Raw genomic sequence first — 24,603 nt, 5'->3', positions numbered from 1 at the left:
TTATACAATTTTATATTAATACATTTCAATTTGTCCGAAAAAAATTTGGACAAAAAGGCCGCCGCCGAAATGTGTTTTATTCAGCCATAAATTATCACCAAAATGATTAAACTAAACGTAGAAATAAGCAAAGTAAATATAAAAAAGAAAAAAGGTTAATCCACACAATTTCACATAAAAATATTTTTGTGAATTTTACGATGCGTGCGCTTTTCGTTGACGTTAAATATTGTGCTAATTTAATATTTAAATTTTGTTCAATGAAATGACAAAAGCGTCAATAAAACTAGCTTTGTCTATATTAAAAAACGATATGATCATTTTGATACCCTTTTAAAAGTGAAAAAAGAAAATTGTATAAATAACTTAACTTATTTTTTGCCAAAAATTAATAACTACTATTACCATTTAAATATTTATTATTAATATTATATATTGATATTTTGTTTCTAAAATATCACTCTATTTCTCATAAGAAAATTGGTTTAATATGCTTTGTTAATCACTTAGTAAGCCCAACAACTAATTTCCAATAAATAATGTTGAATCATGGATTATCATAGCAATATACCCTAATCTCCTAACATGTGTTTATTATTTAACAACAAAACTCATCGCCCACTTTCGGATTATTGAGGGTAAAAAGCAACGCAACGAAATCATTAAAATACAATATTTTAGGGGCGTAATAAAAATGTATAATAAACTTCATTAGTCGTGAATTTGAAATTCAAATACAAACATAAGCAATTTAATTATAAATGGCACACCCATTTTTGGTTGATATTTTGGATTTCACAAAATGTAGAATTCAGCATTTGTGTGATTAATAAAACTAAAAATGTAAATGGAAAATATATATTTTCAGTGTAGCAGTCACCTGTTCGCGATTTGTAATAGCTTCATGACTAACTTCTTTTCATAACTCGCCACCCAACGGGTATCTCTGTGCAATTAATCTCTGACAAAAGCGGTACAGGGGGTAAAAAAGGCAAGAAAGCGTTATAAGCGAATGTCATGCAAATTGATATGCCAAATAAACTAAGCGCCATTACGGACTCGGACCAGCGGCGTTTTGAGCCAATGATTAAAAAGCCCAACACGCACGGCACAAACTAGATCAGACTGTGTTTCCAGTCCGCAACTTGGCTATCTCTATCCGCATATCAATGGCCAACTCCCAGACTTATCCGACATCCCTGCGAGCCGACGAATGTTGCCAATTGGCAAACGTTGACAACGCTGTCTCGTTGCCATGGTGGCATGTCCTAGACCATTTTATTAACATTTTCCAAATGCCAGGAGAGGACGATGCCAAGCGGACCACTGACATCGAGATGACAGAGGCTGCATGGATGGCCAGCTAATTGGACTGTGGCTAAGGTAATATCGAGTTGAGTGCATTCGAAACCTAAGTTCTCCACGAGGCCAGTCCTTTGTTCAGTTTTGGAGTACTTCAAATTAGTTTGGAGCAATTGAATGCTTTGTTTTTCAAGATTACAACACGCAGTTCCTGGCATTTAAAGCATTTAAAACTTTTGCGAGTTTTATGAGAATGGCTTACAATTTTATCTCGTTTTTTAATGGCAACCCATATCAATAAAATCTTGTACATATTGGGAAAGCGGGAATCGTTTGAATTCCTTAAGAAAATCCAGTGTACTTTATGACTCTAATTCATTTTACAGTACAACCCAAAGAAGTGGCAGCTCTTTCAGTGATTATCACCTGTACAATTAACATCGCCACAGGAGCAAATACTTCTTGCTCATATTTCGTGTTGCGTCCATTTCGATCGATGTGCTGAGCAGCAGCTTGTCCAGTCTCATCATCAACCTTGTGGGACCCGACTCCATATGTGGTGTGTGGTGTATTGGTTGCCTGGGTGTTGGCCACTTCATTTCCTATACTCTCCAGCTTTCATATCCACACAGAACGAAATGCTTATCGATGACAACTTAAATGTGTAGGGTCTATGAAAGGATCGAAACAAAGTGGGGTAAAATCGATCATAAATTGCAAAGGGCTCAAAAGCTTTTAAAACGGCTCAAAAAATATTAATTTTTATACATAACATACCTTTTTATTTTTATAATATTTGTAATGCAATTTATTTCGATAAATCGGTTATATTTTGATAATTTTTATTTTTCCTGTAGTTCTATTTAATTACATCTTCATAAATATGGAAGTGCCAATTTAAATATCAACAAAATTGATAAGCTCTTGGAGGGCAGGTACAAATGAAATTGAAATGAAAAATAATCAGTTGATCTTATCATATCAATTTTTCTTTCCGTGCAGCATATGATAGTGCCTCATCTGTGGGCTCAGCTTACCCCCATGCCGCTTTTCTACTGCTCGCCGTGGCTCTTGGCTCATATTGTGGGTTTGTAACGTTTTTATGATGCCTGGCGGCATGTTAAAATTGAAAAACGCATTTGCGTGATAAATTGCAATATTTAACACACACACACACACACACATGGACACACACAGGAGGCAGCTGTAGCATGTGGTGTCCAGTTGTAATTGCAACAACTGCTGCCCAGGTCTCAGGCGGTGGACTCCAGCCGGGGATTGGGGCGGAATGGAGTGGATTGGAGCGGAATGGGGCATCGGGCATGAGTTATGGCCACCCGTCATTCTGTAGCTCGTTGTTGAATGTGGCGAAATACGAGCGTATAATGCAAACGCCATTGCATGGGCACACACACACACACACCACACACTCTGGGGCGAAGGAAAGCAGTTAACATGTTTCTCCTTCGGCTTTTTCTTGTTTTAAGCCGCCACCAGGCAGGCAGGCAGGCAGCCTGACGATATGAGTTACATGCCGTGCTTAATGGCATAATTTAAAGCTGCAAATTTTGTCATAAATTTTAAAATTGATTACCACGAGAAGGCAGTTTGGTAGTTTCCATGTTGCAGTTACTCTTGCTGCTTTTTTTTTTGCTCGTTAGTCGAGCATTGCATGCCGGCATGATGGCTACATTGGCGGCGGCCAGTGTTAAATTTGTGTTAGCCCGCTCTCGAGTGTTGTTGGTAAATAAAAATTGCACACGTTTCTTTTTTTTACCCCCCATCCCCCCGAATATTTTCGCCTTTTCTGGTTTCTTCAGTAATTTTTCTTCCGAGCTAATCACTTGCCATAATACGAAAGAGCTGGGTCGTTGAAAAACAAAAAACACGGTTAAAAAAAATTATTCATAAAAATATCTTTATAAAGCCGGCACATGATATTTGATTCATAGGGTAAGCTTTTTATATACGAAACGAGCGATAGCGTGGCCAAGGTGTTTTAAAGGGAAATCTCATTAAGATGCCGAGATATTACAAATAGCGATATAATTTATTTTAAATATTTTTATGAGCCTTAGGCCATAATGCAAATCGTAAAAGATTAAAATAAATTACATACTTAAACATATCCTTTAAAAATGAAAATTTTATTCAAAAGATTATATAATTTATTCCTTTTTTTTCTTCTTTTTGTTCACATTTATATTTGCCTATAACAACAATGGGGTAATTACAAAGGTAATTTAAAAATGCGAAAAACGAAGGCTTTTAAAAAAATATCATTACCTATTTATTTTAAATATTTACGACTGAATTGTATTTTTAATTTTAAGGACTCTGAAAGAAACAATTAAGCTGTTTACCCCCTTCTGTATTTTGACATTGTTCCATAAAAATAACTTAATTTTATGGCATCTGAAATTGTTTCCCTGAAAACTAACCGACTAATGCCTATAATCATTTAATTTCTTAGTATGGGCAGGTAAACAGTAATTGCATAACTTAATGCCTACCCTCATTGGCGATTTCTTTTCTTTTTTCCGCTTTTCTGCTGGCTGGCACAAATTGAAAACAAGTACAGAAAGGGAGGTGCACCACAGAGTGGAGCTCGTGGTGCAACCCATCGATTTGCTACATGCTATAGGCGGCACATCTCGTGAGTGATATAAATGGCTTCATAAAATTTTGTAACCATAATTTAAGCAGCAGAACGAACCAGATGATGGCAAGAGTAAATTGTTTTATCAGTGGATTAAAATGGCGCTGCCTTCCGACCCCAAAACCTTTCCCGCGAATACCCAATAATCAGAAGAGTTTGAAGACAATGTTTTTTGGGGGGAGAAGGTGAAATGGCGGCTGCCGGCAGCAAAGTGCGGCCCATTAAGCGTTACATTATAATTAAGGGGAACCAGGCGCGTCGACTACCAGCAGCTGCCAGCGGAAATTGTAGATAAGATTGTAAGACAGCAACAAAGTATCAGTATAAGTATAAGCATAAGTGTGTACGAGTATCGTATGCGAACATAACATGATAACATCATCAATAGCCGCGGTATTCACAGCGCCTATGCAATTATTTAAATTATATGCACGGCCAACGTTTCTGTTCGTTTAAAATGAAATTAGTGTTATGTAGTTTTCTCTCCCCGGTTACACCTTAAAGTCTATAATCAGTCTTGTGGATGCAGCCAACCAGGCAAACCCGTCCATCTTCATAATTTGTTATGTTTCTCCTCCATTCAGGCCAACACCATCATGATCGCTTTGACTTTGACTTTAGCATCGGCTTTGGCGGCTCTGCTAATCATTTTTTGATACGACCGCTAATAATAGATGTTGATGCAGGCATTTTGTCTCACTCAAATGGGGGGCCTTCCATCCAACCATCTGCCACGTTATTGGTAAAAAGATAAGATTTTAATGATTTTCCCTTTTCACTGCCTGTTATAACTATAATTGATTGGCTGCACCTCAACCAAAATTAGGGACCAAGGCTGTTGTGCAAGGTGAGAGAGTGGACAAATGGGATTCAGACACGAGACAAGCTGGAAGGGTGTTTCGAGTTAAAATGTTGGGAGCTTAAGTCATACCTTTGTATTTTAAAACAAAGAAGAAACCCAAGATGAATATGGCCTTCACATAAATAAAAATCACAATTGTAGTCACTGAATGTATGAGACGTCACACTACTAAATAAAGTCATGGTGTTCTATGACTGAAAGAATATTTTGTTATTATAGTTTCATTTTAAAAAAAGTATAATCAAAATTTTAAATCATGTGTTTTTTCGGGAGATAAATATAATTTTTTACAGCAATTAATTTAACACTTTCAAAAACAATCTCAAAAAACTCCCACTAAAGATCTATTCCGGAAAATCTACAATCTTTCACAGCAATTACTTATCGCATTTTCAAAAAACTTTCTCAAAAACCTGTACCAATGTGTCTCATATATAATCAAGCGCAATCATAAGCCCAAACTACTATGTACATAATCATTTTGCCCCCGATCGGACCTCAAGCATCGCCAACCTACGTTCCATCATTAAGTCGAACAGACAATTTGTCAAGTGAAACAAGAAAATTTGCATAAAAAACTAACAAACAACTAACATTAGACACACCAAAAAAATTTGCATGTCTGACCGACTGAAGTTGGCCAACGGACCAACAACCGCAACTACCAACAACAAGAAAAGCTACCAGCAACAAATAACAATTTTCCATAAACAAACTGGCCCCTGGTCTTACAGTCATGGTCACAGAAATAAGATAAAGGCTTAAATAAAATAATTTATATATTTTTGAAATAGTTTTAAGACTTTTTATATCGAATAAGTACAGAGATATTATTTTTTTTATAGTAACCAATAACCCTTAAATAAATAAATGTATTGGGTACCTGTTAATAGTAGTTGTGTACTAATATAAAAAATTTTGTTTAATTTTTGGTAACTTGAAGTAGATATTATAAAAAAAAAATTTTTTAAATAATAAATAAAATTAAATTATTGAAAAAAAAAATTGATACTGTATTTTTTTCAAAAATGATACATTTTTTTACAATATTTAAAAGATTGTTAGGCTCTTTTTTCGTGTTCATGGTAGTGGCTAACAATGCTGGTAACACAGAAGCAGCGGACGATGTGCAATTACCAAAAGCGCGCCACAGAGCCAAGCAGATATCAAAGGAGATCGGCCAAAAGAGGCAAGTTGTTGGTGCTGTTGTTGTTGTTGTTGCTGTTGTTGTTGCTGTTTCTGCTGTGGCCAAACAACATGTGCGTTTGTGTCCGCAACGATTAAGTAAAAACAATTTACACGCCTGCCTGCCAGAAAGCGAGAGGCCAGAAGAGAAAAAGGCAGGAGCATGAAAATGAAACGTTAGAGATGAGCACAAACCCAATTATTAAACCTGTTTTGTTTTTCAATAGTATATGGATAAAATAAAAAATAATAACAAAATAATGTTGTAACAAGGTTAATTAATTTAGCTGTACATCTGAGGGTAAAATGCTCAGGAGAAATTTAAATAAATAATTAAAAAAAACTTTAAACACAAATTGAAAAAAAGGTTTTTCCAAATTAAAAAAAAAATATATTTAAAAATGTACAAAGTACCAAAATAATAATATAAAATGATTTGCTTTTAACCTAGTTAACATTAAAACCCTACTAACCATTAAATCAAATATTTTAAAACCAAGTGAACATTGATTAAGAACTAAAATCTATACTCACAGTTTTTCTGCTTCCTTTTTAGTTTTTGTGTTTTAGTTTCCGTGTCCCAGTGTCATCTCCAAGTCCTTGCCTCTAAGCCATGGCGTTAATATGCGTCGCTCTGGCTTAGCTTGTTGGCCACGTTACGAGGTTTCATCTTGTTGTTGCTCCTGCTGATGCTTCTGTTGTTGTTGTTGTCTGCATGTTAGTGCTTCCTTTTTGGCATCGGCAACATGTCAATTATATCGTATCAAATTAATAATTGTACGCGTCGCGTCGCATCGGACGTCTTCGCCCCATTCACCCAAATGAAGTTGGCTTTAAAGGGGCTGGAGTTTGTCTGGAGATGGAGAGATGGAGCCGGATCGGAGGCTGCCTCGTTGGCTGGCTGCTTGCCACTAATCGTGGCAGACAAGCATGCCGAACTGGCCACAAATGCAATATATTTAAAGTTGCCTGTCAATTTTGGATGCTGTTAAGCGTTGCTAACACGCCATGTTTGTCGAGTATGCGATATCAAATTGAATGTGTGCACAGCCACGGGCAAAGGAATATATATCAGATACGAACAAATAGTGTCTTGTCGAAGATTTCTAGAAAGCCTAGTTCGGAAAGTCTAATTTAAGGATGATTTTCGTTATTTGTTATTTGTAATCACGCTTATATGGTCAGCTCAAGGTAAGTTTTAAAACCAATGGCATTTCGCAGATTTATAACAACTTTTAGCTATCTGTTTATCCATGGTTGTTTGTACATGAGGAAAGTTTTTATTAAAGAGTGTCAAAATAAATCATACATTAAAACTGTTTGCAACTTTCTTAAGGATCTAACATTCTTTGTTTAGAAATCTTCGCTTAATTAATGTTAAACTATTATCTACAAAATTGGTTTCTAACATATTGAGTCAATAATTGTTTTAATGTGTTAATTAAATTTCTTATACTTAAACTTTGTCCGAAAAAAGCAAGTCCAGTAATCGTCCATTTAAGCCACATTATTGAATCACACCAGACGAGGCAGAAAAGTAAAACTGGTTTAGGCCTTTCAGAGAGCTGTTGTCATTTAGTTGTCTCAGAGTAAAAAAGGTAAGAAAAATCAAAGCCGAAACGGTAATTATCTTTTGACAGCACTTAAGTTGAATTTGGAAACGACAGTCGAGCTAAAGATCGGGCCAACGGAACGGCGGCGCTTTGGCCCAACTGACAACTGAGGTTAAAACCCGGCCGATTAAATTGACAGTTTGTCAGGCCCGTATTTTGTAGTTTGCGCTGTGTTAAAAAGCGTGTTCAATGTGACTTGGCATGGAGCCGAAGAAATAGCGCTATTAGTAACACACAAATCACCGTGTTTTCAAATCATGAGACGGTTGTGGAACATGAATTAGATTAACGTCTAGCGCTGATGATTCATCTAACAATTGTTACACCTCTAGGTGGTGGAAAACTTTTAAGGAAACAAACCGATCCATGAAAATAATCCTTAAAAAAAATGTATTTAATATAACATTTCGGCCTCAATAAATTATAATCACGATTTTTATACATATAGAAATTTATGTATATGTAATGGCGTTTATTTATTAAAATATAAATGGTATGGGAGTATTTTCTTCAAGTTTCAAATTCAGCCACCAGCTCCTTGAGTTGATCGCTCTTATTATAAATGTTAACATTACAATGGAAGAAATACTTAATTAACCAACTAACTTCATAGATAGCCTGTTTGGCAACGCAAAACTATGGTTTGCAACCAGAAACATACATTTTCAAATTAATTTTAAGATTTATGCACATAGAATAATGAAATAAAAATTAAAAAAAAAATATTCGAAAAATAAGTATTAAAGACGAAAAGGCCAAATAAAATGTGGATAAATAAATCCATGACGGACATATATATATTCATTTTTGTATATCCCCCATTTTGCCCCTGTTGATATTAATACTGCTTGATAAAAAAATGATTTACCTTTTTATTCACATTTAAGCCTCACTAGTGGCCAGCACGGATTTGAAGTAATCGCTATCCAGCTGCTCGATGTCCTTCGTGAACTGGGTGACCAGCTGGGTCAAGTCCTCGACGTTGATGTCCACGTTGTTGCCGGCTGTCGACAGCTGTTGAATGGCCACTTGGATCTTCTCCAGGATTGCCTTGTCCTCCTTTTTCTGCTTGTCCACATGCTCGTCCTCGAACTCATTGTACACCTCCTGCGCATTCTGGACGACATGCTCGGGAAAATTGGTCAAGCGCGCCACCTGAATGCCAAAGCTCTTCTCCATGACACCTGGTCGCACTTGGTACAGCAGGGTAAAGTTGTCCGCATCCGCCACTGCAGCCATATGACAGTTTCTAACCGTGGGCAGTGTCTCGGCCAGCTTGGTGATCTCATGGAAATGAGTGGCGAACAAAGTGAAGCACTTGGTCTCTTTGGCCAGATGTTCGGCAATGGACCAGGCGATGCCACAGCCCTCGTACGTTGAAGTGCCACGACCTAGTTCATCAATAATCACCAAGGATTTTTCAGTGGCGGTCTGGAGTAGAAAAGAGTTGGAATTAATAGGAATTTATAACTATTTTACAATTTTTAGAAGTAATTAACTAAGACTGAATGTATAAAAATAAGTAAAAGTATTGCACAACACCAATTTACATTCAAGCATAGCTTTTGAAAAGCTTATCTAAGCTTATTTCCATTTATATGCTCTTTCTTACTTACCCTTATTATTCCAGACGTTTCAATCATCTCCACCATAAATGTGCTCAAGCCCTTGATGATGTTATCACTAGCTCCAACTCTTCCGAGGATGGAGTCCACCATGCTGATTGTGGCCAAGCTGCAAGGCACAAAAGCACCGACATGGGCCATCAGCACAGCAGTGCCCACAGAGCGTATGTAGGTGCTCTTTCCGCCCATATTTGGTCCCGTGATGATAAACATGTTGCATTTCTCTGAATCAAAATGAAGTTAGGAAAGTAACTAGTTAACTAAGCCCTATTATCTTACCTTTTTTAAAGTCTACGCTGTTGGCGATGAAGCTGACGTGCTCCTGCAGCTCTAAGCAGGGATGACGCACATCCTGGAGAACCAATTCGCGGGCGCCCTCCTCCAGCATTTTGGGTCGCACATAGGGCGTGGGAGCACTGCGGGCGGCGATGGCAAAGCTGACCAAACAGTCCAGCTGGGCAAGCTCATTGTTCAGTGACGTAAGTGGGGCTGCATAGCCCACAGCCACCTGAATGATCTCCTCCACAATGGACAGTTGTTGCTCCTCGTAGCGAGTTCTACAGCTGCCAAACTCTTCGGCGTAGCCCTCCAACTTATCGGATGTGAAGCGAACGCCGCCCTTGATTACGTCCACAATGCGATAGTTTTTGTTTTTGCGCAGCACAGAATCATCCTTCAAGGTGATACGGAAATGGTGGCCAAGTTTGGCCACATTTTCCAGCTTTACCATATTCTTCCCATCCAAATCCAACTCCTGGCTGCACTTGGTCTGCAGCCGTTCCATTTTCGAATAAAGCTCGGTCATGGTCTGCTGCAGCTCCATCAGTCGACTGTCGAACGAGGCCTTCACCAGATACTCGCCTCTTTCGATGGCCTCAAAGTCAACCACCTGCTCGACCATTTGCTTCAGTCCGGTCAGATCCTCCAGGAAACTTTTAAAAGGCGCACAGATCACATTCTCTATCGTGGAGTTCTCAAGCTCGAGCAGAAGCTTCAAAATCTTTGGCGTCCGTAAAATAACCTGGTAGATCCGGAATAAATCCTGCAGGTTTGCCTTGCGACGCATCAGCTTCTTGGTCAACATTAGGATGTCCGGAATGCGCTTCAAATAATCCAGACTAAGTGTCTCCATTGTATCCGGCGATTCTAGCAGGCACTGAACGATATTGTGACGATCATTGAGGACATCTCGGCTTCGCAGTGGCTGCTTAACCCACTGACCCATCAGGCGGTGACCCTGCGGCGTTCGACAATGGTCCAGCACACCCAGAATGCTCTGCCAGCGGTACGAGGGCATGGAGGGATGGGTGCCCGGCTTGGGCATGATGTTCAAGGCCGCCACGGCAGCCGAGTCCAGGTGGACAAAGCTGTAAGGAAAAATGTACATTTAAAAGTTTTTCTAAAGAAGCTTCCAAACTATTTTCGTTTGCATTTTCCATAAGCTAATAAACTACTATTATTTTGGCTGCAATTTGATATCTGATTTGATTGCATAGATTAATACGTTTATTTTGAGTAAAGCATTATAAAAACTGTTTTCACTCACCGATTAAGGTCCAGTTGCTTGATCTCGTAGTGCCCCAGGTTACCGGCATCGTTGACCAGATCCAGGTACTTGATGGCCGTCTTTAGTGCATTGGAGGCCAGCTGAAGCTGGAGCTCCTTTAGGCCGGTGGCATCCTCCTGTTGTCCCTTGGCGAAACGCAGCAGGCGATTCAGATCCTGCAGCAGATCATTGGAGCTGCTCTTCTTGGGCACGGTGATCATGACGCCGTTCCGTTCGAGCAGTGTCTTCACGGCCGCATAGTCGCCCTCCGAACTGGGCAGTAGGCATTCCTTGGGACCCAGGAGCACCACGGTGGCCTCCAGTTCGGTGAAGAAGTCATCGTCGAGGAACTCGAGCAGCTGAAACTTGCAGTCGTTCTGCTCCACACTGGCCACGCCCACGCGACGCTGGCCACCGCCTTCCAGTTTGACCAGCAGCGAGATGATGCTGTTGCCGACTAGAACTTCCTTGTTGGCGAACAGGATGTCCTCGAATTGCAGCAGATTGCCGGGTGACCCACGGTACTCCAGTTGCCAGTCGCTGGAATTCTTCACATACACTTCCACCCGGAGATTCCGCACCAGGAGCAGTTCCCGGACAGCCAACTCGAAGTTTCCCTTGGACATGGACACAAACTGCAGGGTATCCTTCTTGTCCTCCGGCAGCAGGAAGCCAATGAACGCCGTGGATTTGTACACGATCTTGGCCACCAGTTCGCAGTCATCGCCGCCATGGACCGTATAGCAATCGGAGTGGTCGAAAAAGCGCACTGTAGTCCCGGGTTTCTGCAAGGTAACGCCGTAGAATGCAGTTTAACCGGATTTTTATAGCCTGCAACTTACCTCGCCAAGTTTTGCCAGGTATTTTATGAAATTGCGACGCGCATTTGTGTCTAGGAAATGCAATTAAATATAGATATCTTTATGTTTGCTTATATTTGTTATTAACTCACCCATATGCAGCGTTGGTTCCTGCCGACTGTCGGTTGCTTTGGCCTGCATAATTCTGATTTAAAATTGTTTATAAAAATCACACAAATTGGCGCCTGTTTTTAGCATAAACGAAGTGTGACCGTTGATTGAGCAATGAGAAATACTGTTTGTCTAGAAAAAAATACTGAGTGGTAAAAAATACCGTAAATAATCCGTAAGGTAAATACTACACTCAAAAAATTTGTTGTGGTGTAAAAATGTGGTTTTTATATTAACAAATTTCTTAAATATATTAGTTCAAACCATTTATTTTTCTTTCAATTTAATTATTAATATAAGATATCTTATAGTTAAAGCTAAAAGCCAACTAAAATTAAAAACAATTAAAGAGCAATGTTTTGTCATGAATAGCAAACTTGAGGAAATAAATTGCAATATTAACTATATTTTGAAAAAACCTGTTTCTTTTGCAGCTGTCTTTTGCTCATTAAGTCGCGTTTTAAACTTATTTTTAAACCTAATTTGACAGCTGACCTTGTGTTGGCCATGCAAATAATATTTTGTTTCTACATTTTATTAAAAAAATTCATGAAAAAATACTGGCTATTTAAACATAATACACTTTCGCCCTAAACAGTTATCAGTCTAATATTGCGATACGCCAGCAGGGCAGCCCGCTCACAGCGTTTTGTCCGTCTTCTTGGCTTCCTTTGCCTTCTGCTCCTCCTTGCCAGCCTTCATGAGCTGCACAATGTCCCAGGCTCCACCCACTCCACTCGACTTGGAGCACAGATCCAGGCTGATGAGGGCACCAGCCGTCGGAGCAGCTGCCCTCAGACACGTTCCCTTGGCCATGTTGTAGACGGGACTGTTGGAGGTGCGGGTGTGCCGCCACTGCTGGTCGCCCAGCATCTCGTGGCACTTGTTCACCGTGACCTGGGCATCCCCGGACGCCTCTAGGCACAGCAGCTTGTCCAGCACGATCTCCGCCTTCTCGGTTTCGTACCACAGCTGGTTGGGCGTCCTCTGGCAGGGCTGCAGTTGCAGCGAGCTGCCCTTCTTCCAGAAACCCTTCACCTTGGGCGCCACCACGGCGGCGCAGAGTTCCGTTCCCGCCAGTCGCAGTTGGTAGGTGTCCACGTAGTTCCGCTTTCGCGAGTGCCAGGGCTGAAACATGGACGCTGCCGCCGCCGACTTCTTGGACTCCTCGCCCGGCACATGCAGCTCCGGATAGACGTTCTTCATGTACCAGCCGAAGTCCCGGCACTGCAGCCGCTCCCGCAGCCTCAGCCGATCGCTGATGTCCCCGTAGTCATAGCCCTTGGGCACCTTCTCGTGCTTCAGGTAGTACTCCTTATACTGATCCATCCACACGTGTGCCAATCGCAGCGAGTTCTTCAGCATGGTGTTGGCCCCATCCGGCGAAGTGTACGGTCGCCGTTTCCGGAAGATGTGACCGACGCGGGAGCAGGGTACGATCTTGATGGCGCCGCCACACTGCCAGGCGCGGAAGGAGATCTCAATGTTCTCGCCACCCCAGATGTCCATGGCCATGTCGTACTCGCCCAGGTGCTGGAAGTACTGCCTGTTCACGGCGAACAGACCGCCAGCCATGGTGGGCGAGCGGAAGGGGCCGCGGAAATCCTCAGCGACCTTCAGTGTCCCATCGGGCAGATTCTCCCAGCGGAAGTGCAGGCCCCAGTTGAATCCTCCGCGCACCAGTGGACTTGGTGTGTACTCAAAGGTGTCGGCATTAATCAGATCGATGACGGGCACGGCCAAAGTGGCGTTCTCAGTCTTGATGAGGCGCAGCAGGGGCTCCAGCCACTGTTGATTGACCTCGATGTGCGAGTCCAGGAAGACCAGGACATCGCCAACTGCCTCGCGGGCTCCAATCACCCGGGATCGAATGAGACCCTCGCGCTGCTCGTTCTTGATGTACCGCAGATTGTCGTACTTGAGGCGGGCACGAAGATCGCCATGCAAATGGAACTCCAGTTCGGGCAGATCACTGTGATCGTCCACCAGGACAATCTCACGCAGAAGGTAACTGGGCGTGCGCTCCAGCACGGTTTTAATGGACCGCATAAGGGTCATCTTGTGCTCGTTGTAGAAGCACATGACTATGGAGGCCTGGGGCAGTTGCTCCGCTTCCGAGGTTTCCGTCCGATCGCACACCTTGTGCCGGGTGTCGGGAATCGGGCGGAAGAGTCCAATGTTGTTGGACACCAGGGCGTTGAAGGCGTGGTGCTTGTAGCCAATGTCCCGGATGTATTTGTCCTGCTTGTTGCGCACCACGCCCAGTAGGTCCAGTTGCTCGGGCTGATTGGCCTGTTCTCCCGGGGATTCCCTGGCCGCCGTGCTGTTCCCCGAGTTTGGTGTGCATCCAACGGTCACCCTGGCCTGGTAGCTCAGCTCCGCCCGCGGCGTGGCGTTCCTCTCCTCGATCCGCCATCCCGCCGAGCGGATGGAGCTCCTCAAACTGTGCGAATAAAAGAGGAGCGCCAGCAGCCAGACCACCGCCACCAGAAGGGTGCCCAGGCCACAGGATTTGCACAGGAGGCGCTTGATTTGCATCATGGATCGAGATTCGGTTACGTTGCCCCTTTCGCTGGCCACTCAAATGGCTATTTCGTTACTTGCATGATAACCGGAATAAATTAATATTAATTTGCATTTGAGCAAAGTGTTACCAGGTGGGGAAAATTGAATTGGACAAACCGCGAATTGGCACTAAAAAATCCATAATATAAGAAATCGCGCGTATTTTTAAATATGTATAGAGGGGTAACAAATTATAATGCAATATGAAGAAGAATATTTGTATTCAAATACGGAATATTTAACATCTCAAAATTTTAATATATTTGAATAAAAAATTCATTTCAATTGGTAGGGGCTTTATAAATACCGTTTTATTTATTTCCTATTGCATTATGCCATTAATACATCGTTAATATTCATATAACATTGATCGTTTTCTCCCGTCTTCGCACGCGACTACAACAAATACTCAACAAAAAATGATCGATAAAAGGAGATACAAAAATTCATATATATACAAAGATACAGCTTAAAGAAAACATGGTTTATCAAACGCATTTAGCTATTTTTTGTGGCCAAACGAGTGTCTGTGTTTAGAATAGAGCGATAAACTTTTCGAAATTTCATAGTCAAAACTTTGGTTCTTCTAACGATGCGTGAGATATATTCGCGCTAACCAACAAACGTATTCAATTATCTAATAATTATTTATGCTTACTCGATATTATAAATGTTGAAGAGTTTGTGTCTTATTATCGGGGAGGGCTTCTATATTTTGGTATTAGTGGTTGCTGTCGCTGTCGCTGGCTCACATACTTATGCTTAATCGAATCATTCAACTACATACATTGGTTTTTGCTTGGGCTCTGGTAGATTACGAGTCGGCTAAAAATAAAAGATCATTTATATATCTAGGGTTGTGTAAAGTTAAGGTGCATCCATTTAGCACGAGCACTGATCCTTAGCGCCCGTGGCCTCGCTGCTCAGCGAGGTTCGCGAAGGCTGCGACGGTCGGTGCTGAACTCCGGACTCGGAGGCGTTCAAGTCGAGCCGACCCTCCTGGATGTTCTGGTAAATCTTGCGAGCGGTTTCGAGAAAAGCCTCCTCAACATTTTGGCCACTGTTTGAGAAATATAGAATTAGTATATTTTAATCAAAAATTACATTATTAAAACATATACTCACGTCATAGCACTCGCTTCGAGAAACATGAGACCGTTCTCATCGGCAAATTCCTTAGCCTCCTCGTAGGTGACCTCTCGAGTGCTCTCCAGATCGGATTTGTTGCCAATGAGAAAGATCACAGTGCTGGGGTTGGTGAGATTGCGAGTGTCGGTGAGCCAGCTGCTCAGATGGTTGTACGTCGAGCTGAAATGGTGAAGTATGTCAGGTTTGGATGGCCAAAAAGGGATTGATTCAAAGCGCATACCGTCTGGTAATATCGTAGACCATCAGAGCACCGGCTGCTCCTCGGTAATAGGAGCGTGTGACAGCCCGGAATCGCTCCTGGCCCGCTGTGTCCCAGATCTGCAGCTTGATCTTTTTGTCGTCCACCTCGATGATGCGTGTGCCGAACTCCACGCCAATCGTGTGCGGACAATTGGCCATGACTGGAATTTAAAATCATGAGGTTAGTTTCCATTTAATATCTTCTTGATCGATACTCACATTTCTTTTCGGTGAACTGATGGAGCAGGCAAGATTTGCCCACGCCCATGTCACCAATGATGATGTACTTGAAGATGTAATTGTAATTGTATGGTGCTGCAGTCATGTTGGGACCTAAAAGGCAGTTAAGTACTATTAGTATTGTTTTGCATATTTTATTGGGCTTTTTCCCACATTTTTCGATGATATAGTCTATACGTTCGTGCAGTTTATTAACCACACTGCGCACTTTGCTCATCTTGACATTCACGGGACTGAACTACGACCCAAGAGCCAATGGTTTTCTATCACTATGTCAGGTGCGCATTTGAATGTCCAACCGTTGGCACTGCTTATCAACAAACTGTGGCGCTGCATTAATTTGTTCTGCGTCGGCTCCACATTTTGTTCCCCTTTTTCGAACTGGCCCCGATACTTATTTTTTAAGGCATGCTTGTGTTTGAACAGCCGACCGGGTTTGTTTATTTGCCAACTGTAGCCCAAAAAGAAAGGCAAGAGCCAACTGATGTATCAAGAGTGGCGGGTAAAAACCCTCCATGCCACTTGACTTTCGGATTTCGGAGTATCGGTATCGCTCGAAAGCCTTTGATTTGAAGCGAACCCTTCACTCAAGTCGCCAGGAATAGGGCTCAAGGCCGCCTTGTAATCGTGGGAATTCAATTATTTAAAGCGGATGGCATTTGCAGTAAGCTCGTTCATCGGGGAATAGCTAATTGATTATTCCATAAATATAAACATTAGCTGATTTATAAGCTTAGCGATTTGAGAACAGTTTCCATTCAATGAATTCATTGTTTTGCTTTCAATAGAACAATCGTGATTTAATGAATACCTTAATATCACTTACTGCTTTTATAGCATCGTAAACTAACCAAACACTAGATTGTTATGATTTTTAAATCATGTCAAAGAAATAATTCCCTTACAATATAGTGATATAGAATTGATAAATAGAAGCTCTAATCACCCTTCATTGCTTGTCAAGTTGCCAAGAAATATCAATTTTATAGACTCTCCGGCAGGCAATTAAGATTAACCAGTAGGTCTCGGTCTCGAGTCTTATCAGTCAAGTGCCAGAGGCCACACATCATCAGTGGAGCAATCAATGGAGGCGAAATTCTCGGGCTTGCACATACTTAATTGCAAATTGCGTTGAATGGAAGTGGATCATCGCAGCCCCTCGTTACCCCCCTCATAAAGGAAACACAAAGGCGCACCCATAACAAGCCGAACAAACTAGGAAGAAAAGTATTTAGCTTCACACAGCCGAGGTTTTTATACCCTTCTAGTTTTAACGCAAATTTCCAGTAGATTTGTTTAGAAACACAGACTTTTACAAAATTTTTAGGCCACTTAACAAACGCGGCTTTTTGGTTTTCTAACTGATTATGTGCATTTGTTAAAATTAAGTTTTTTTCTCTAAATGCTATTGATTTTTTAAGACTTCGCAATAAGCTCAAACACTACCACTGATTAGACTGCAGAAAAAACTGGAACAAGAACACAATGAATGAATGGCGATAAAGCGGAACTCGGAAGAAAACCAAAATGATTGATAAAGAATTCTAAGAAAACTGCTCATTTTATGACTTCTGATCATGAAAAGAGATGAGATGGAAGTCGGTCTCATAAAACCGGTCGATTTAACCCTGTCCTCCCTTAAATAGCCTTGATTTAAAAGCTCCTCTACACTAAAAACTATAAATAAATTATTATTTAAAAATTATTTAAAAAACTTTTTGATAAGATCTAAAAACCATCCCTCAACGGAAAACCTTTATTGCCACCGAACATGTTTGTACCTATGAATTCACTTTCCTTACAGGCTGACAAACATGTGATCAAAACTTAAGGACTCTAGAAAAGGGTATCAAAGCAATCAGGGGGTGTATACAACAACAATGGAGTGGGGCTGGCTAACAACAAAAACAAGAGAGAGAGAGTACTCGAGGGAAAGTTTTGTGAGCACCCACTGAAGCACTGCGTCACCCTTTTCTGCAAAAGGTTTTCCATTTCGTGTAATTTAATCAGTCTTTAATTGGCTTAAAGAAAAACAGCGAATATTACTCACCGTTTTAGTACGTTGTTTAGATCACTTTTAGGGAGCGGAAGGAATGCGGAATGTAGGGCGGTTACGACGTGCGGGGGGCGTGATGTGTGTATGTGTGCGTATTGTTGTTTGTTGGGCGGATTTCAATTGCAAATTACTGCCAATTTTGGCAAGGCAAAATGCAGCTCAGTCCCGTGCTATCACACACACTGACTTCGCGGGGGCGGGGCTCCACCGAAGGGCTATTATTGCAAATATTTTCAATTGGCAAATCGAATTGAAAATCAGTAGACACTTTTTGCGTTCTCTTGTTTTGCTTTGTATGCTGTGGTCACACTGAGAAGTCAGCCAGCGAACGGTCACACACTCGGTTAAGCAAGCGATATATCGAAAAATATTCGTTTTGGCGATAGTCCATCTCTAAAGGCGCACGTGTTGGCGTGTTTATGTTGCAGCACTTCACAAATTGCGGCCAAAATGTTTGTAAACGAAGTTAACGATGTGAAGATCTACAACCTGAGCGCCGGCAAATCGGTGCCAGATGTGAGTACCTGGAAAATCCCTTTTGAAAATATGTAAATCAAGGAACTGCTTTCCAAAGTGGCTCACAGATCGACGCAAACGATCGCAGCTGAAGAAAAAGGTGGACTCCCGGCGCCAGATCGAGCTCATCCAGGACTTTGAGATGCCCGGCGTGTGCACCAGCATCCGCATGAGTCCCGACCAACAGTACATCCTGGCTACGGGCACCTACAAGCCGCGCGTCAAGTGCTTCGAGGTGTCCAACCTGTCCATCAAATTCGAGCGCTGCTTCGACTCCGAGGTGTCCACATTCGAGGTGATCAGCGAGGACTACAGCAAGATGGTGTTTCTGCAGTGCGACCGCTACGTGGAGATCCATGCGGGCCACGGGCGGCACTACAGGCTGAGGATACCGCGCTTCGGGCGGGACATGAAGTACCACAAGCCAAGTTGTGATATGTTCATTGTGGGCGTAGGTAGAGTAAGTACTTAACCCGTTTTAAGTACTTCTCCTTTACTCAACACTTTGTTTGCAGGACATTTACCGGCTGAATTTGGAGCGCGGACAGTTCCTGCAACCCTTCGAAACGGACGGCAGCTGCCTGAACGCCTGCGAAGTGAATCCCGAGCACCATCTCCTGCTGGCGGGCACCAAGGAGGGCACCGTAGAGGCCTGGGACCCGCGCACCAAGCAGCGCTGCTCCACCCTGGATGTGGCCATGAAGTTGCCAGGCGTCAAGGAGTTTCCCTCGGTCACGGCACTCAAATTCCGGAATGGCTTGCACATGGGTGTGGGAACTGCCTCGGGACATGTCCTTATCTACGATATACGTGCCAAGCAGCCGCTGCTGGTGAAGAACCATCTGAATCGACTGCCCATCAAGCGTTTGGCCTTTAATCCTGCCCAGAATGCAGTCTACAGCTTGGACGAGGCCACGCTGAAGCTGTGGGACGAGCAGACGGGCAAGCAGATCGCCTACGTTGAGTCCACGACGTCATTTAATGATTTCTGCAGCATTCCCGACACGGGAATGTTCTTCCTGGCCCAGGAGGATGTGAAAATGCTGACCTACTACGTGCCAGCCATGGGACCAGCACCACGATGGTGCTCCTTCCTGGACAACCTAACCGAGGAGATCGAATCGGAGGTGGTGGAGAATGTCTACGATGACTACCAGTTCGTCACAGCCAAGGAGCTGGCGGAACTGGGCATGGAGCATCTCGTGGGCAGCAATCTGCTCAAGGGTTATATGCATGGGTAAGTCTAAATGGGATGTTTACCAGGTTGAAGTATTATCTAATCCCTTTACATTACTAAAGTTACTTTATGGACGCCCGACTGTACAACAAAGCCAAGGCTGTGGTCGAACCCTTCGCCTTTGATCGCTTCCGCAAGGACAAGATCCGCCAGGAAATTGAGAGTGAGCGCAAGTCGCGCCTGCAAATCGAATCGAAGCTGCCCAAGGTCAACAAAGAGTTGGCCCTCAAGATTATGGACGAACAGGCCAATCCCTCGAACAGTAGCAAGCAACGCAACGTGCCCAATCTGCTTGAGGACACGCGTTTCAAGGCCATGTTCGAGAACGCCGACTTTGCTGTTAACAAATCTGCCGAGGAGTATCGTCTGCTGGCTCCTGTGCTGAATCGTTTGGATAAGTCCAAGGCCAAGGAGCTCAAGAAGCGCGTGGAAGTGGCCCATGTGGCCGAGCTGCATGCCGACGAGGCCAAGCAGCGTGAGGAAAGTGACAACGATGAAGATCTGTTTGGCTTTGAGAAGAGCGATGGCGAGAACAAGGATGAAAGCGGCGACGAAGCCTCTTCCGACGACGACGACCGAAGGGAGTACGTCAAGGAAATGAAACAGGCGTACAAGCAGGTGAAACGACAACGTGAGGAAGAGGACGAATTAGAAGGCGAAAATGACGAGGAGCAGCTGGAGGATGAAACTGCCGAATCTGCGACAAGACCACAGACGAATGGACACACCCAAAAACCCACCGCAAACGGCAACCGCTTCACCCTGACCGCCCTGGATCAGCATCAGAGCAGCAGTCTGGTGCAGCAGCGCATCAAGAAGGCCAGCTTGCAGGATCGTGTACAAGTTATGTCGCAGCTGGAGGGCCAGGTGACCAATGTGGGTCGCTCCTTTGGCAATCGGCAGATGACGTTCGAGGTGAACAAGCAGAAGAAGTCACAGTTCCATGCCAAGAAGCGCGAGGCTGAGATGAAAAAGCATCGCGAGGAGCGAAGGAGTATTGTCAGACCCATCAAGTCGCTGAGACTGAAGAAGGTTAACTTTAAGTAAAACCATGTTGCAATTAGTTCTGTACATAAATTCATATGTTAAATTAACATAATTTACTCAAGAGAGTCGAAAATTGGAAGTTCATCCGCATGGGGCTCATCCAATTCGGGATTAGGCATATCGTCCTCGTCCATGGAATCAAATTCGGCTATCTGCAAAGGCTCTATCTCAACATCAGACTCGGTACCTGTCGATAGAGTAAGACTCGATACTTCACACTCTTCGCTATAGTCCGAATTGAAGCCGCTTTCACTTTCTTCGTTGAAATCCATATTTTGGCCACCTTCATCATGGATCGATTAAATACAGTTCAGTAAAGCCTCATATATGTATATATTTTAATATATTGGATAATTTACCATTGACGTTTTCCCCGGTACTTTGTACATTTTCTGCCAAGAGCAAAAGCGCTTCTGTTACGGGTCCTGTAACTGGCTCTCGCATATTTTCAAAGTACAATCGGAAAAACAGTTCCGAGTTGACCAGTTCCAGAGGTTCTTCCGGCTTTCCTGTCTGAGTGCAGACCAACAAGGCTGATTGCTCTGCACCCATATTCACAAATCAATGAGAAATGGAAATAAAAATTGGAATTGGAATGACAATTTGAGTTGGCCTGCTTAGATTGGGTAGAACCCATTTTGGGATACCTTCCGTTAGCCCAATTAAGTTTTGATGTTTATATATTCAACAGTCTTATGTATTAAACATTTTTAGTTTATGAATTTAAAGAACTACTCAAGTCAAAAATCGATTTTACAAAAAAGCTGAAGAATTCGCGTTCTTGGTAAACTTGACGCTTTAGTTCATGACATCCCAGTTTATAATCAAAACCCGTAACCGGCTTGGTAGTTGAGCTATAAGTATGACCCACAAGCTTTCCATTAAGCAGCTATGAGTTTTATTAGCGAATTATAATTGGAAAGTTTCTCTCTTAAATCAATAAATATTGCTAATTGCTCTGCCATTTGATTTCCAGATCGAAGTAAACACTTAGTCACTGTTTATGTCGCACTATAAACGAAGCGTTGAAAATTCAATTTTCAAGCTGAGCTTTACAAGCTTTTCAATTGGCCAATTCGCTGGGCTTGCGGTTAAAGCTGGGCTTCGACAACTCTTTTGCTTACCAAGTTGACTTTGCAAAGCTTTTTTCTGACTTTAATCCGTTTTTGGTATAAATAGGAAGCTGTGTTAGAATTTTCAGCTCATTTCAAGTTTTTCTTTTGTGCTGTTTGTGTCCGTTTTAAAGTGGTACGTAAAATTGGTTAGGCAATTATTTTACTTAAAGATCCTAAGCGATTACTCAGGTTGTGTTGTTCTTATTAAAAAATGTTGTAAATTAATAACTTTTATAAATGTTAAAAGGAAATATATATATTTTTCCTTCGGAACTGCATTTTTTAGGCACACTGTTAAGAACTATTTTAATATACATTTAAAGACTGTCATTAATAGTTTCAAATTTGAATGGGTTCTTCAAGCTTCAGCAATTCTGTCCCAGCAGTTTGCTAATAACAATATTTTGCAAACCATTATACAAGTTAGCTAATTGAGGCCTCTGCTCCTAGCAAAGCGTAATGACAGGCACAAAAAACGAATTAAACAACTATGTATTGAGATTTTATCTAAACAAATCTGGCAACCGGTTGGACAAAGGCCCATAAATACACAGATAAAAGTGACAAGTAAGAAAAAAAAAAAAGAAGCGAGACTTGGCGTAGACACCAGCATGTCCAATGCTGAACTTTAGCATATTGCAAGACAAATCGAGGCTTCACAAGGTCTCCTCGAAATTCGAACCCATGGCGACAAAAAGTGGAGGAGGTCGATGATCAATCAGATTCACATGGGTACTTCGCTAGACTCCAATCCACCTTGAACCTGAATATGGCTTGAGGAAGTACCTATTGCGCTTTATTGTTCACGTTTTTTAAATTGTCACATTTCCATTCGACCGCTATCGAGTGGTAATGGCAGTATAAAAAACAATTATAAAGTTACTTTTCTATGGAAATGTACTGCAAACTGGTTTGGGCTTTATAAAGTTTTCGTTTACGTCCGAAAAACCAGTTTGATGATTTTCAAAAATCTGATTTAATCAACATGCATCTTGGCCAATTTCAATATTGAATAAAATCAGCTTCTTTGTTTGTTTTGTTACTTCTTAATTCTGCGAATCTGTTGATTTACGAGGCGAGCGTGATTGAAATGTTAAGTTAATTTCGATTCATTTAAGCATTTCAAATGTTTTGGAGACTTCTCTTGAGGGTCCTTAATTTAGCAAGATTGATAATTAATAAATCTTATAGAATTGTAGGCTGTGAAAAGCCAAGGCTGTATACACATACCCGTATGCAGGCAACAAAAACTAAACAAACTACATAATAAACGTTGGCGGTGACAAAACTGCATAATTGAAGCTAGTTTTCCATATATTTGTAACTGCCTACGTGTATGTAAACTAATCAAAGAAAAAAAAATAAACTTTAGCAAAGTCAAGCTGGCCAAGGCCAATGCAAAAAGTCGCACTTGAGTGGAAATGTTAATTAATTAATTTATGAAAAACTAGTAAGTGCAATTAAATAGCATGCACATAAAAACTAAACAATAATAGCGGAAAAGCTTGAAACAATATCTAACAAACAAATAAATTCTAATAATTAATTGGATTTATAAATTCGTAGTGGGAACTATAGTTCTAATCTATTCAAATCGATAATATTAGCTTAACTTTTATTTTAAACAAATTTCAGAATTCGAAGATTTAAACTAATGTTCATTTTTAATGATTTTCGATTTTTTTATTTTCCACATTATTGCTTTGGAAAAATTTCAAATCGTTTTTATAAGTTTATAGTTTGTCAAAATAAATATAGTAATTTTTTCGAAAGTTTTTACTTGAACAAATTTAAAAATTCAAAGATTTAATTTGGTGTACATTATTTAAAGATTTTAAATTATTATTTTTATATCCCAAATGAAACTACTTTTAATCTATTTATAAAACATTGCTTTTTGTTTTAAAAATAGGAAGTATAAATAGTTTGTAAACATTTTTTAAACGCAAATAAAATAATAATTTTAAGCCATTTTTTTTTATTGATTTGTCATTTAAGCATACTCTTTAATAATGTGGCGTATTTAATTTTTGTGCAGCAACTATGTTCCGTCTGCTGGTGATTCTGGCCTGCTTGGCCATCAGTGTGCATGGATATGCCAATGGAGCTCCGAAGACCGCCTGCGGGGATCTGACGCCCCAGCATGGTGCCAAGTTGCAGACGGATAAGCCGCCGTACTTTATCTCCGGGCTGACCCATGTGCGCGGGAACGAGAAGCTGACCCTGAAACTGGAGGGCGGCGATTTCCTGGGCTTCATTATTCAGGCCCGCGATGGCCAGAACCGCGTCGTTGGCCAGTTCCATGTGGTGGATGCCCAGCACTCGCAGACCTTGGACTGCTCCGCCAAGGGCGACACCCTCACCCACCTGAAGGCCACTAAGGGAAGTCCGCTGACATCTCTGGAGTTCGACTGGGCGCCGCCAGCAGGATACAAGGGCAACGTCAAGTTCATGGCCACCGTGGTGCAGACCGGATTCGTTTACTGGGTGGGCCGAGTCACCAAGGACGTCACTGTGGAGTAGGGCCACACATTGCCCCGTTCCCAGCTTGTGATAGACATTTTTAATGCTCCGATTAGCTTTGGAGAGTAGTATTTTTGAAAATAAAGTCGAAAGTTCGTTGAAGAAGCTGGTGTTTGACTATTAAAGTGGGGGTTTAACAGGTGCACAAACAA

The 24,603-nt window shown here is 41.8% G+C and overlaps 6 protein-coding genes across 8 annotated transcripts; 2 read left to right on the top strand and 4 right to left on the bottom strand.

Annotated features, from left to right (window-relative positions):
- Window positions 1–5,945: 5,945 nt before the first annotated feature.
- On the bottom strand, window positions 5,946–11,876 carry LOC108138998 (DNA mismatch repair protein spellchecker 1). 2 transcript variants are annotated; one of them, XR_001774153.2, is made up of 8 exons: window positions 11,745–11,876; window positions 11,635–11,684; window positions 10,793–11,577; window positions 9,526–10,613; window positions 9,238–9,470; window positions 8,490–9,052; window positions 6,543–6,736; window positions 5,946–6,130 (listed from the first exon to the last, which is right to left on the bottom strand). XR_001774153.2 is itself a non-coding variant. In XM_017261593.2 (6 exons), the coding sequence occupies exons 1-6, from the start codon at window positions 11,791–11,793 to the stop codon at window positions 8,504–8,506; spliced, it is 2,754 nt and encodes a 917-aa protein (XP_017117082.1). In that variant the 5' UTR covers window positions 11,794–11,876; the 3' UTR covers window positions 8,079–8,503. The 2 variants fall into 2 exon arrangements, 1 of the variants encoding a protein (XP_017117082.1); XM_017261593.2 differs by lacking the exons at window positions 5,946–6,130; window positions 6,543–6,736 and having other exon boundaries at window positions 8,079–9,052.
- A 406-nt stretch (window positions 11,877–12,282) lies between these two features.
- Window positions 12,283–15,096, bottom strand: LOC108138846 (polypeptide N-acetylgalactosaminyltransferase 35A). The gene is made up of 2 exons (XM_017261358.2): window positions 14,987–15,096; window positions 12,283–14,362 (listed from the first exon to the last, which is right to left on the bottom strand). The coding sequence occupies exon 2, from the start codon at window positions 14,302–14,304 to the stop codon at window positions 12,403–12,405; it is 1,902 nt and encodes a 633-aa protein (XP_017116847.1). The 5' UTR covers window positions 14,305–14,362; window positions 14,987–15,096; the 3' UTR covers window positions 12,283–12,402.
- On the bottom strand, window positions 14,608–18,318 carry LOC108138847 (ras-related protein Rab-14). 2 transcript variants are annotated; one of them, XM_017261360.2, is made up of 5 exons: window positions 18,008–18,318; window positions 15,937–16,050; window positions 15,698–15,878; window positions 15,454–15,636; window positions 14,608–15,388 (listed from the first exon to the last, which is right to left on the bottom strand). In XM_017261360.2, exons 2-5 carry the CDS (start codon window positions 16,040–16,042, stop codon window positions 15,211–15,213), a joined length of 648 nt encoding a protein of 215 aa, XP_017116849.1. In that variant the 5' UTR covers window positions 16,043–16,050; window positions 18,008–18,318; the 3' UTR covers window positions 14,608–15,210. The 2 variants fall into 2 exon arrangements, with proteins under 2 accessions (XP_017116849.1, XP_017116848.1); XM_017261359.2 differs by lacking the exon at window positions 18,008–18,318 and adding an exon at window positions 16,111–16,350.
- A 67-nt stretch (window positions 18,319–18,385) lies between these two features.
- LOC108138845 (nucleolar protein 10) lies at window positions 18,386–20,874 on the top strand. The gene is made up of 4 exons (XM_017261357.2): window positions 18,386–18,529; window positions 18,588–18,989; window positions 19,045–19,766; window positions 19,829–20,874. Exons 1-4 carry the CDS (start codon window positions 18,464–18,466, stop codon window positions 20,811–20,813), a joined length of 2,175 nt encoding a protein of 724 aa, XP_017116846.1. The 5' UTR covers window positions 18,386–18,463; the 3' UTR covers window positions 20,814–20,874.
- Window positions 20,827–21,582, bottom strand: LOC108138848. Its single transcript, XM_017261361.2, has 2 exons — window positions 21,173–21,582; window positions 20,827–21,096 (listed from the first exon to the last, which is right to left on the bottom strand). The coding sequence occupies exons 1-2, from the start codon at window positions 21,363–21,365 to the stop codon at window positions 20,867–20,869; spliced, it is 423 nt and encodes a 140-aa protein (XP_017116850.1). The 5' UTR covers window positions 21,366–21,582; the 3' UTR covers window positions 20,827–20,866.
- A 369-nt stretch (window positions 21,583–21,951) lies between these two features.
- Window positions 21,952–24,553, top strand: LOC108139049 (defense protein l(2)34Fc). The gene is made up of 2 exons (XM_017261667.2): window positions 21,952–22,061; window positions 23,967–24,553. The coding sequence occupies exon 2, from the start codon at window positions 23,972–23,974 to the stop codon at window positions 24,449–24,451; it is 480 nt and encodes a 159-aa protein (XP_017117156.1). The 5' UTR covers window positions 21,952–22,061; window positions 23,967–23,971; the 3' UTR covers window positions 24,452–24,553.
- Window positions 24,554–24,603: the final 50 nt, after the last annotated feature.

This window comes from Drosophila elegans, unplaced genomic scaffold (genome assembly GCF_018152505.1).
Source record: "Drosophila elegans isolate 14027-0461.03 unplaced genomic scaffold, ASM1815250v1 contig_814, whole genome shotgun sequence".
Taxonomy (NCBI): domain Eukaryota; kingdom Metazoa; phylum Arthropoda; class Insecta; order Diptera; family Drosophilidae; genus Drosophila; species Drosophila elegans.
This window is presented reverse-complemented; position numbering and strand designations above follow the sequence as displayed.

Excerpts from the sequence above, each read along its gene's own strand:
- LOC108138998 (XM_017261593.2), bottom strand. The coding sequence starts at position 11,793 with ATGCAGGCCAAAGCAACCGACAGTCGGCAGGAACCAACGCTGCATATG. Across the intron at positions 11,685-11,744 it reads GGAACCAACGCTGCATATGG|ACACAAATGCGCGTCGCAAT; the intron begins GTGAGTTAATAA and ends TGCATTTCCTAG. Across the intron at positions 9,053-9,237 it reads AAACGTCTGGAATAATAAGG|ACCGCCACTGAAAAATCCTT; the intron begins GTAAGTAAGAAA and ends TTTCTACTCCAG.
- LOC108138846 (XM_017261358.2), bottom strand. The coding sequence starts at position 14,304 with ATGATGCAAATCAAGCGCCTCCTGTGCAAATCCTGTGGCCTGGGCACC.
- LOC108138847 (XM_017261359.2), bottom strand. The coding sequence starts at position 16,174 with ATGAGCAAAGTGCGCAGTGTGGTTAATAAACTGCACGAACGTATAGAC. Across the intron at positions 16,051-16,110 it reads AGACTATATCATCGAAAAAT|GTCCCAACATGACTGCAGCA; the intron begins GTGGGAAAAAGC and ends ACTGCCTTTTAG. Across the intron at positions 15,389-15,453 it reads CTCGAAGCGAGTGCTATGAC|TGGCCAAAATGTTGAGGAGG; the intron begins GTGAGTATATGT and ends TTTCTCAAACAG.
- LOC108138845 (XM_017261357.2), top strand. The coding sequence starts at position 18,464 with ATGTTTGTAAACGAAGTTAACGATGTGAAGATCTACAACCTGAGCGCC. Across the intron at positions 18,990-19,044 it reads TCATTGTGGGCGTAGGTAGA|GACATTTACCGGCTGAATTT; the intron begins GTAAGTACTTAA and ends CTTTGTTTGCAG. Across the intron at positions 19,767-19,828 it reads CTCAAGGGTTATATGCATGG|TTACTTTATGGACGCCCGAC; the intron begins GTAAGTCTAAAT and ends ACATTACTAAAG.
- LOC108138848 (XM_017261361.2), bottom strand. The coding sequence starts at position 21,365 with ATGGGTGCAGAGCAATCAGCCTTGTTGGTCTGCACTCAGACAGGAAAG. Across the intron at positions 21,097-21,172 it reads TACCGGGGAAAACGTCAATG|GTGGCCAAAATATGGATTTC; the intron begins GTAAATTATCCA and ends TCCATGATGAAG.
- LOC108139049 (XM_017261667.2), top strand. The coding sequence starts at position 23,972 with ATGTTCCGTCTGCTGGTGATTCTGGCCTGCTTGGCCATCAGTGTGCAT.